This window comes from Ochotona curzoniae, unplaced genomic scaffold (genome assembly GCF_017591425.1).
Source record: "Ochotona curzoniae isolate NIBS_2020 unplaced genomic scaffold, NIBS_Ocur_1.0 contig_291, whole genome shotgun sequence".
NCBI lineage: Eukaryota > Metazoa > Chordata > Mammalia > Lagomorpha > Ochotonidae > Ochotona > Ochotona curzoniae.
Window position 1 is genome coordinate 7,263,296 of NW_024465649.1, and position 12,491 is coordinate 7,275,786.

At 39.0% G+C, this 12,491-nt stretch overlaps 1 protein-coding gene across 6 annotated transcripts in view; it reads left to right on the forward strand.

Annotated features, from left to right (window-relative positions):
* Positions 1-12,285, forward strand: part of LOC121155243 (cytochrome P450 2J1-like) — a 30,692-nt gene extending 18,407 nt beyond the window's left edge. For 2 of the 6 annotated variants that reach the window (XM_040978467.1, XM_040978466.1), the window contains exons 6-9: positions 523-661; positions 3,616-3,803; positions 7,345-7,483; positions 11,824-12,285. In XM_040978467.1, the coding sequence (XP_040834401.1) occupies positions 523-661; positions 3,616-3,803; positions 7,345-7,483; positions 11,824-12,002 (645 nt within the window). In that variant the 3' untranslated portion in view covers positions 12,003-12,285. Of the gene's footprint in view, positions 1-97; positions 104-522; positions 662-3,615; positions 3,804-7,344; positions 7,484-11,823 lie in introns of all 6 variants that reach the window. The other 4 variants (XM_040978465.1, XM_040978471.1, XM_040978468.1 and 1 more) reach the window with 3 other exon arrangements.
* Positions 12,286-12,491: the final 206 nt, after the last annotated feature.

Genomic DNA, 12,491 nt, shown 5'->3' on the forward strand with positions numbered 1-12,491 from the left:
TGTGTCCCAGGTTGCTTTTTCATCCCACATGATTTCTAACAGTTATCATCAGAATGAGAGTGTACTGTTACTTCCATTTTATGAAATGTGACTAAAGCACAGAGTTAAATAAGTTGTTAAATGAGTTAAATAAACACAGTATAATCTAGCTATCAATATGGTGATATTGATAACTATTGATATTGATAACTATTGACACATATTGATATGGTGTCTTATTTACAACTCATTCTGTCTCCTATAGTAATAACCCCTCATAAAATAATAGACATAAGCTGATAGTTGCCTTGGTTTTCATCCCACCAAGTGCTGGAACATGTTTGTTAGCTTTGAATCTTTGAATAAAACAATACTGATGATGATGTTGCAAAGAGTCTTTCCTTCCTGAGCGGACCTAAGGGAAGATCTTTGTTCTGAGACCCTTTCCATCCAATTCCTCTACTGGTCCCAGAATAAATTCTTTGTGAGCTGTGTTAATGAGAAATCGTTTAAGATAATCTATAAACATTGTTTTTCTCTAACAAGGCCAATGCTACTTCAAGTTTCACTGAACAAAACCTCATCTGCTGTACTTTGGACCTCTTCTTGGCTGGCACAGAGACAACTTCTACAACATTGCGCTGGGGTTTGCTGTACATGGCCCTCTATCCAGAAGTCCAAGGTGAGCCTGTCATACATAGCCTGGCAACTGGAAGGAGAGATAGTACAGCCATGAGTGCACTGGGAAGAAGGCTTGTCTTCAAATTTCATCAGGATTGTTATGTCAAGGCAATACACACATAGCTAAGTAGCCCTCTGCCCAAGAAGTACAGAGTCTCAACAAAGCTTTGGGAGAGGTAGAGCTTGGGAAACCATGACGTGGATTAACATTGTAATTATATCCAAGAAAGAGTGAGTTTGTGATACAGAAAAGAAAAAAATCTACTCATACCCTTCCTTTCTCTTTAGCATTGCATTCTTATTTTCCTCTGGATAATGCCCAAATTCCTTCTAGTGTAAAACCTCTGATGTGCCCTTTTCTGCATGCTTGGCCTCAATATCTTCCTCCTTCTTGGTGGTTTATACACATTATACATCATTTTCCTTACACTTGTTTTCTTATTCATGACATCTGCTCTTCTCACTATCACGAAGGCACTTTCCCAAATTTTCTACATGGGAAATCCCTCAATCATGAAGAATCTGCTCAAACACTTCCTTCTTAAGATGGTTCCCTGATCTTCTATCTAGGAACATATTACAGTCCCTTCCCCCCAGAGAAAGCCTCATGCACAGCTGTAACTGGATTTGCTGCACATTGCATATGGTCCACAACTTACAATGTTGTTGGAATCCTATAATCCCATTACAGATTGAAGTATCTGTAGAAAATGCATGTCACCTATGAAACCTCACACTTAGTGAGGTTGCAGTAGGGTGTGGGTATACTCCTCCTGTGATTATATAGCTGCCCAACATGCCAAGAGAGAGTTGCGGCAGGTTAGGGGAAGACCAAAATTCAGAGTGCAGTTTCTAATCAAAAACATCCTGAATAGGGATCAACCAAATTGACAGAGCACCCCTGTCTAAACAATGATGGATTTCATCATTTTTCTTCCTCTACTTCACAGAACAGCTTAAGTTTATGGAGGATGAAAGTGGTTATTGCATGGTTTTACAAACCGTGTTAACAGTTTGTTTATGAGGCATGAAATCCAATTGGTGAAGCAAGACCAGATTTCTCTTTCCAAGAGAAAACCAGAAACATTAGGTGACTGCCATGGAAATTTTACTTCTTTTATATGTGAGGGAAAATGCATGCCTTCAATGTGTTTACATTTATGTATATGTGTCCTGGGTCATGATTTGAAGTGCATTTCCAACTGGAATACTTCTTCAAAGGTTTAAAGTTACTATCTTAGCATATGTACATGGATTCTTGAATGTTCCATCCAAAATAATAATGGAATAAAATGACAGACGTTGACACCCATGTTTACAACAGTGTTATTCACAATAATCAAGGGGTAAAAGCAAACCAAAGACCCTTCAAAAGTGAGTAGATAGATAAATGCAGATTATTTTGTTTTAATGAGGAAAGAAATTCTGACAGGCTATACTATAGATGAACTTTGAAGATATGCAAACACAAACACTCTTCCAGTTACATGAATAATTTAAAATAATCAAATTCATGGAAACTGAAGGAAGCATGGTTGTGTCCAGAGGCTCAGGATGGGAAAAATAGGGAGTTGCTTAACATATATTATTGAGTTTCAATTTTGCAAGGTGCAGAGTTCTGGAGCTTGGTTACACCACAAGGTGAATATACTGGATATTACCATAAAATTACTAGGATAGTATATTTTGAGTAGTACATATTAAACTACAATTAAAAGTTTGTTTTATGGCGAATGAAAAAAGTTTTATGTTTTGTTGGATTAAGAAACACTAAGCTGGGCTCTGCAAAAAGCCAAAGGGTGCAACTGTTTCTGACTCGTTTTGTCATATCTGGGAAGGATGCCCCTCCAACACTCTCTATGTTGGTTCAACACTAGTGCTGCCTTCTAGCAGTAGGAAGAGAAGGTACACACTTCCCCCTTCAGTGCTTGTCCAAGGATTAAGAACTCTAAACGTTCCTGTTGACTACAATTAGTGACATAATTAGACTTAGAAAACAGGGACTCCGAAAAACAGTCTTAAGCTGGACACCCAGATATCCAGCCAAAGATATATCTTACTATAGGAAAAAATGAAACATGTATTGAGTTTGCTGGAAATTTCTTTTGTTTATTGTTTACTCACAAAACTCAATTCATGTAAGTTTTACTTATTTATTTGTTTCTTTATTCTCACTGATCAAATGAAGAAAGTTAGACCTCAAGAGTTTGATTGGCTTACAGCAATAATGTTGTATAGCAAGAGACAGCAACCAGACTGGTCTCATCTCAGGACTCACTTTCTGCTTTTAGTTATGGGGTTTTGGGATTCACACTATCCATTTTATTTTTTATTTTTCTGCAAATGTTATGAAGACTCCTTGTGTATCACTTTGAGAAATTGTGAATGTGTGTATCTGCTATGGCCTGAGAAGTTAACTTTCACTCACAAACTTCATATGCTGAATTCTGACCATTGTTATGCTTTAGGATGTAGGGTCTTTGGGGAGTAATTAACTCATGGTTAGGATTAGTGACCTTGCCTAAAATATCCCAGAGATCTGTCTTTCTCCTTCATCATATGAGAATATACTGAAAAGGAATGGTCTTTGAGCTGGCAACTGAATACCAAAATGTCCTGTTACCTGGACCTTAGATTTTCTAGGCTCTAGAACTGTGAGAAGTAAATACCTGTAATGTATCACTTACATAGTCTTTTGTACTTTGGTTTAGTGGCCTGAATATACTTAGTTTATTAGTGAATACACCAATTAGTGATTACACTAATAAACTAAGAAAAGTTTAGCCATGTTAATTCTGGTTATACTATTCCTAAGCCTAACCTACTCAACAAAAATTATGGAGTTGACAGTTTTCTAATCAGCCTTTTGAAGAATCATTAATTGAACCATAGCAGGTGAGATCTTTGGGACATATATGAAACTTTATCAGAAATGGAATCTCCTCTTCTCTCCAGAAAAGGTACATGCTGAGATTGACAGTGTGATTGGCCGGTGGCAGCAGCCAAGCATGGCTTTCCGAGAATCCCTGCCCTACACAAATGCTGTCATCCATGAGATTCAGAGAATGGGTAACATCCTCCCCCTGAATGTGCCCAGGGAAGTGACAGTTGATACCAATTTGGCTGGATACCACCTGCCCAAGGTAATTAAGCACTCCCAATCTCAGATCTGCAAACCCCCTATAAAATGATGGGAGCCTGAACTTGAAGAGTGACAGACATTCTTGTTTTGGGGAATAGACTAAATGGGAAAAGATATATGATACTAATCATCTAATACCAATTTCCCTCATGCCCTATCTTTGGAATAGTAGTATAACTATATATTTTAATGGGGTTATGGGGCATGGAGAAGGGGAGATTTCCAAGTGTAACATTTGAGGCCAGTTAATGGACTCTCTTTGCTTTCTTTTAGAATTTTATATTTTCTCTTTCACTAAAGTATGTCATGAATATTTATGGACACACAACAGGTCACAGTTACTTCTTGGATGTTCCCACAGAATGTTTTTTTATTCTCTTGGGAAAGCATTTCTGAGGGATTGGACCATGCCAAACAGACTTTGGAAAATTCTGTTTATATAATCCAGGTTTTGTTTTGAAATGTTGAAAGAACATTTGAAACCAATTGGGCCACAATTACATCAATGATTGTGTTTCTAACATAATAGAAGTGATATTTAATTGCTTTTTCCCTTTTTTTAATTTTGTGATACAATTTCACAGTTTCCAGGACTTCCTTTACCCCCCCCCCAACTTCCCTCCTCTGCCCCCAATTTCGCTTATTACAATAGTATAGTCGTTTATGAGCAGTCATAAATCCAGCATTCTGCTGTTTCAGTGTATCCTGACATTATGGATTCAGCAACCAGCTGTCAATATATATTTAACAGTTTCATTGGAGGTCCATCTTTGATTTGAAAGTAAAGATACATACTGTATTTTATTTTCACATTTGGATATGATAGTCTGCATTACACCGTTACTATATATTCCCTTAAATTAAAAGCTATAAAACACAATCAACAACAGGAACAAAAGCTAAAATTTAACCACACCATGAAATTAAATAACATGCTATTGGAAGACCAATGTTTTGCTGAAGAACATAAAAAATGAAATAAAATAAATTTCTTGGGGAAAATAATGCAACCGTTGTACCTAAGAATCAATGAATTTAATAAGGGAAAGGAATTCATTTTGAAAAAATGAAGATAAAAATGAACAATATAAAACCTGTGAGTTGTAGCAAAAGCAGTATTGAAAGGGCTATTGGTCACCATGAAATACTACACAGCTATTAAAATAATGAAATTATAAATTTGCAACCAAATGGTCCCAACTACACAGCATTATGCTCAATGAAACAAATCAATCCCCATATAAATATCATATGTGTTCTCTGATATGATGCAACAGCTTATTCTAGATCCCCACGATGGTGAACTCAAGGTTTCAGAAGTAAACTAATTCAAGTGTGTGAAATATTTACCATTAGAAAGAGAGTAATGAGCAAACACTCAATAAGGAACATTATGAATCAAAAATTGCTTAATAACACATAAAATACCATGAATTCTGTGTTCTTCTTATTTCATATATCTGGAAGTCAAGACCCAAAGTAGTTAAGTTTAAATAAAATATCTCAAATAACAAGTGACCCAAACTGAAATCTAGAATCTGATTCATTCTGATAGTTTTTGCTGAACCAGCCTCCTGCTACAGGAATTGTTTTATTTTAACTTTAGAAGTGTGTCCCCCTCCCAGATTTTCTCACTTCTCTCATGGTAAATTTTCACTCTTCGTAGAATCCTCCCTTACTCCACCTTATCCATCCGCTCTGAAGGGCAACTTTCCTGCCCCACGTGGTGCTCTCCCCACACTGCACAGTTGCAGTTCATTTCCTTATGTGTGACTTAGCTTGGCCAGCCCCTGTGGACCTATAGAATCTTGTCTAAGTTCCTCACAATATGTCTTACCTAGGGACAATCTCAAGAGATAGAACCAAAAGAACTTTCCCACTGGACACTCTGAATCCTGTCCGTCCAGAGCCAGGAGAAGCAGGTGCTGCATTGACTGGTACCTTTCAATGGTTAGCCTTCTAGATGGATGCCAAACTCTGAATTCCAAGCTTCTGTTTGTATTTTATAAGCTCAGTTGAGCTTTACAGTCTTTTATTACCTCTTATGTTAATGTCATTCCTAATAACCATCCTAGGAAATGAAAAATCTAATTGTATGTTTCAGAGGCTAGGAGCCATGACTGAGCTCAGATAGACCTGATGTGGATAGATTCATATCTAGCTGAATCTCCTCTCTCTGGGTGACTCTGTGCATGTTATATAATCCTCAGAGCTTCCATTTTCATAGATGAATAAATTAAATTCTCAGATTTAATGGTTCATTAAAAAAGTATGAGGCAGAGAGAGAGAGACAGAAATCTCCCAACTAGTTAATTCCCAAATCCATGCAACACTCAAGGATCAGGAGGTGAAATTCATAAGTCAGGAACTTAGAAAGTTGCAGTTGGAAGGAACCCTATTAGCTGAGTCATCACCTGGTGCCTCCCTGGATCTGCATTAACAGGAAGCTAGAGGCAGATGCTGCAGCCAGGTATCAAACCTGAGCGTTCTCACATAGGATGCAATATGTTTTCTGTTAGGTCATATACCTGCACTTTAAAATGCATTACACTTCTCTCATAGGATCTATGTGGAGGTAAAATGAGATTACGAGACTATCTGATTATATGATTATATTTTATCGATGAAAACTGTACTTTTTATTAATAAAAATTTTAAATTTCAAAAAAAGAGAAGCTAGAAGTAAACCAATATTGTGGGAGCACATACAGAGGAGGAATTTGACCAGAAAGGAAGAAAAAACAAGTGTTTATCTTAAGAGCAATGGGAAGTTACAAACTGTAAACTTTGAAGTGAGTTGGGACATGATATGATTATCTGATGTTCAAAGTTCACTCTGCTTTCAGGGTTGGAGCATATTCAAAGAGTAGGGCAGAATGTATGGCCTAGAGAGCCAATGATTACAGGAGTTTAGCTAACAGAGGTGACAGTGGTAAATGAGGATGAGATAAAATCAACAAAATTTAAAGTAGCATTTATCCACCCTGCTTGTGGGTTACATGAAGGCAGAGGAGAGCCTCAGTCTGTGTGACTCCTGAGTTTCTCACTTTCTAGACAGACAAGAATTGCTTATACTAGGCAACCGGATCCTTTCATTTAGCCAACTGAGGGAATAGGGGCCATGTACTAATCTGTGCAAGGAGGAGAATGGCTAGACATTGACGGAGATACCTTTTACTTTTGTAGAATTACCATAGTCATCACTTCATTGAGCAGCTGGGTTGATCGTGGTCTAGTGGCACAGCTGTCTTGAATTCATGTCACCTCCCGAGTCCTAAACTAACCTCTCCTTGTAGAAATGACCTTTGATACAATCAAGACTTTCTACACTCTGCTGGGAAAACCTCAAGCCTGCAATTGCACTTCCTCATTCTAAGCTCTCCTATACAAAGGGGAGAAGCCTGAGGCAGTAGGCTCAGGGTGATGTGTTTGGGAAGGAACAGGTGATCAGGCTCTGGCAAGGCCTTGGTGCGGGAGACCAGGGATCACCATCCCCACTGCATGGCTTGTAGCCTCACCTGAATCTGGGTTGCCTTCTCCAGGGGACTGTGATCCTGACCAATTTGACTGCATTGCACAAGGATCCAAAAGAATGGGCCACTCCTGACACCTTCAATCCAGAGCATTTTCTGGAGAATGGACAATTTAAGAAGAAGGAATCCTTTCTGCCTTTCTCAATAGGTAAGTTATAATGAGTAATAGTGTGAGAGTCCAGAGTTTCTCTCTGTTTTTCCTTCTCTCCCTGTTCCTTTGCCCTAACTGGAATGTCTCCAGACAGCCCCACCCACATGACACCATCTTGCTGTCTGTTGCAAAGGCAGGATTATGCAGGATGGGCATTACTCTAGTCTGCTCTTACTTTAATCAATGCCTATATGTGATGCTGGCATTTGGAAGTAGAAGGCTGATCAGTTGAGCTAATGCTCAACCCCCTACTTATTTTGCAATTAAAATAAATGAATCATAACATATTGAGCAGAATATTTCCAAAGACCCAAATCATTCTCTCACTTTACTCATAAGTCCACTATCCTGTTGGTTAATGTAAGCCAATTCCTTGTAGGAGCAATAGCTTGTAGGAGCAATTGCTTGTAGTATCAAGAGGAACTCAAAGATATCTTTATCAATATGAAGTTTGTGTGATAAATACTTATTTTCTTACTTTTGAAATTCATACCTTCTATCTCATTGGAATCAAGTCTACTCATGTCACACATAAGAGAGATTATTTCACATATTTTTTAAGATTTATTTTATATTATTGGGAAGTCAGATATACAGAGAGGAGGAGAGAAATAGAGAAAGATCTCCCATCCATTGATTCACTCCTCAAGCGGCCACAATGGCCAGAGCTGAGCCATTCCAAAGCCAGGAGCCAGGAGATTTTTCTGTGTCTCCTATGCAGGCACAGGTTTCCAATGCTTTGAACTGTCCTCGACTGCTTTCCCAGGCCACAAGCTAGGAGCTAAATGGGAAGGCGCGCTGCTGGGATTAGAACCAACGTCCATATGGGATCCCAGTGGGTTCAAGGCAGGGACTTTAGCTGCTGGCCTACGACTTCAAACCCCATTTATTTCACATGTTTGACAAAGTTAGGTTAGTAGGAAGAAATGTTCAACTCACTTTCACACAGCTGATTCCTGATTCAGGCAATTGGAGAAAATGCTTCAAAACCAGCCCATTTAATTTTCTTCATTTTCCCAGGTTCAGTTTTGTTGTTAAACTTGAATTTTATCCAAAAGAATCTTTTCCTTCCATGCAGCTGATTTGGTCTCATCCAACAAATTGCTAAGTATGCTATTAAGACAGGTGAAAAGATAAAGATGAGGTCACTTAAAATTTTAAACACATAATATATACTATCTTACATGACATATATAAATTACATCTTCTATGACATACATATAAATATATAAAATGGGCACAAATTAATTTAACAATGACAAAATTTCGAAATATATTTACTAAATATCATTGTAAACATTACTTAATTTTATTTCCTCTACAATGTGTTATAGACAGAAGACAAAATGCAGGCATGTGTACATTAACATGTTTCCCTAAGATGTTGAATTCCATGAGGAAAACAAAGCAGCAGAGGCAGCATGTAGGATTAGCTACAGAGAGTAAGACCAGTGTGGTGTCCAAGAGAATCCCCACAGGCACAGTGAGAAAAAATGCCAGGCTGCTAGCGATGGTTAGTCTGCACTATGGGATTATAATCATCTTTTATGACCATTTTTATTTCTTTGTGCAGTGAGTATTAGGAAAAGTAAGCTATTAAAAGTGCTCACACGCACTGTGGTGAGAGTGACCGTGAGGCCTTAGCAAGGCCGGTAAGGAACACATTCCGAGAACAGTGGAACCCAGAGCAGGTGTTGGCTTAGAGTCAGAGCTTATCTCTGGAAGCTCAGGTTTGCAGTAGTTAGTTTGATATATAGATGCAAAAATAAAGAAACATAAATGTGGGTATGGAAGCACACTTTAGAATAATATATTCATATCAATATTTTCTCTGTATCTGTCACTAAAATAACCTAACAGACACAAATGAAGACGTTGCTAGAGGTCCAGATCATGATTTTTAATTATCTGCAACAGGGACCCTGGATTTCAGATAAAATGGCTCATTTTAGTGCTAGGGGAGGGAGATTATACTATTAATTTATACCATGAAAGAGAATATCATGGAAAATGAAATCAAAATATCAGAGCTTTTGTGCAAAATGATTTGAAATCTTCCATGTTGTTTAAGGCATTTACTACAATCAATTTCTTAAGATTTACTTATTTTTGTTTGAAATTCAGATATACAGACAGCAGAGAGACAGAAAGGAAGAGCTCCCATCTGATGATCACTCTGCAATCGGCCAGAATGACTGACCCAAATCCAGGAGGCAGTAGCTTCTTAGTTTTCCAAGCAAGTTCTGGTTCCCACGGCTTTGGGCCTTCCTGTTTCTCTCCCAAGCCACAAGCAGGGATTTGGAAATGGATTTGTTAACCAAGGCCAAAATGGGATTCTGGCACATGCAAGGCAAGAATTTAGCAACCAGAATATTTCACTGGGTTCTCCCCAAACTTTTTCAACACTCCTCACATTCTGTCAACAGTTACTAAATATCTCCTTGAAGAAGTACCAATTGACCATTCAAGAATATTCTGGGCACCAAGAAAAAAGTAATGAGAAATTTATAACTATTTGAGGAAACAGAAATGCACAAATCTATATGCCACAAATCAATTAGTGGATCAATGAATCAGGAGAACAATTGATTCCTTGAACAGAGTGCTAGTAAATGTGGAAGCAATAATGGAATTTTAAAAATCACAGTTTCACAACAATTGGTCTCAAATATTTTTGTCAGGAAATAGCAATGGAAACTAGTGGACATTAATTTAGTAAAGAATGCTTTATTAATGTAGTCAGAAGATATTTTTAGTTCTCAAGAAGCAAACAAGAGCTTTACAAGGGAAACTTGGTAAGCATCAACTTGATTGTGAGAGCACCAGTAATGGGAGAAATCAAAACTGCGCAACACAATCCAAGCACTAACTCTGAGGTGGTGAAAGAAAATAGTGCTTCATTTGCAATAGGCACATGTTGTTGAATTCCCAGACTTCTTCCTGAAACCCTGACACTAAGGATTATGGTGGATCCTTGTTGTTGCGGAAATGAATCATGAGTGATCAGGTTGTGTGTAGGTCTGTGGTTGGTCCAGAGTGCTCATGGCTCCTTTACTCAGCAGTAGGAGGCAGGCGTGTTCTGCTACATTTGCTGAATTGGCGACCTGAACGCAGTCTTCTGGGGACTAAAGGTAGATGGTTTCCATTGGTTTACTCAACGTCTGAGGCAGCTATAAAGCATTCTCAGAATGTGGGCCCAGCGGCATGGCATAGTGGCTAAAGTCCTCACCTTGAATGCCCCGGGATCCCATATGAGAGTGAGTTCTAATCCTGGCAGCTCCACTTCCCATCCAGCTCCCTGCTTGTGGCCTGGGAAAGCAGTCGAGGACAGCCCAAAAGCCTTGGGACCCTGCACCCATGTGGGATACCCGGAAGAAGAATCTGGCTTCGGATCGGCATAGCATCAGCCATTGTGTTCACTTGGGGAGTGAATCATCGGATGGGAGATCTTCCTCGCTGTGTCTCCTCCTCTCTGTATATCTGACTTTCCGATAATAAATAAATAAATTTTTTTTTTTAAAAAAAAAGGTTCTCAGAATGGAGTGTAGCATTAGGATTCTAACTATAAAGGTAATAACTGAAAGCTGGTCTTGTTATCTGCAGTCTGTTGGACTCACCTAGAGCAGGTACCACTCCCCGTTCCCTTAATTTAGTGATTCCGTTTTTAGGAAGGAGTTGGCTTCTTTGTAGTCATCAGAGTGGAGAGAACAAATTCAAGGTAAGGGAGAGAGATGGGGACCTGATAGAGTCTGCCTCAGAGCTTTAGAGTTGAGGCTTTGTTTCAGTGTTAGATGCAGAGGGAGAATGGGGAGGGAGGCTGGAGCAGTTCCACTATCGAAGCCCATCAGTGTCACTGTGGTGTCCCATGATGAGGGAGGAAAATGTGTCTGCGGGGAAGGGATGACTTAAAATTTAGGAACCCTGGTTTCATACGTACTTGATTATATTTGAGACAATTTCCTTTTATGGACTGAAGAATTTCATGCATAGTTTTGTTGTTTGTTAATTGATGGATGACAGCCTACAGGCTAGATGCACATGGGAAGTCAGGCAGGCCACCCAGTTCTGCTGTCCTTTTACTTACTGTCCTATTACGTTTATAGTACCTCACCTATCAGCCCACAGACACATGGACTGTGTGAACCTGAACTTACTCATTCTGTGTTCTGCTGAACCCAGATGGTTTCCACATGCAAATAAGCTACTAAACCTCCAGGCTCAGATACTTTCCAGACTGTTCCTCTGATCAAGTTTTTCTAAAGTGAGGGTTAGGACAACAATCCCTGTCAGGCACCAACACCACCTGACAAGGTAACTCTTCTGTTTCTGTCTTTCAGGAAAGCGGGCATGCCTTGGAGAACAGTTGGCCAAGACTGAGCTGTTCATTTTCTTCACTTCCCTCATGCAAAAATTTACCTTCAAGCCCCCAAGCAATGAGACACTGAGCCAAAAGTTCAGGATGGGCCTTACCCTTACCCCTGTGAGCCACCGCCTCTGTGCCATTCCACGGGCATGACAGTGTCAAAAACAAAGAAGTGACATGAGCTGTGAAGTCACTGTGCCTGCCCAGATGTGAGCAGCCTTAAGGAAAGTGCCTGTGAAAGATGAAAGAAGTTGAGAGAAGTTGCTCCCTTCCGGAACTGGATCCAAATTCCAGCTCTACTTTTTTAAATTAACCCAGGGATAAATATTCATGTTCTAAATGATTTACCTCTTCATCCAAGAGATAAAAAGGGATAATACGCCCTTGCTAAAGAAAGTATTTGTGAGACTCATTGCAAATAAATTGATTTATAATTCACAAAGTGCATCATCAAAGTTGTGATTGTAATGTGTTTGCTTTCCATCTCCTTTCTTAAACAGATTTGCTTCTAAGCCACATAACCATTCCTTGTGGAATAAACATAAAACTCTTAAGGATTTCTAAGGCCTCAGTGCAAGATGTTGTGAAAGATGGGATGAAAGTGGGAATGTGGAACTTGGATACAGCCACGGAGATTATTGA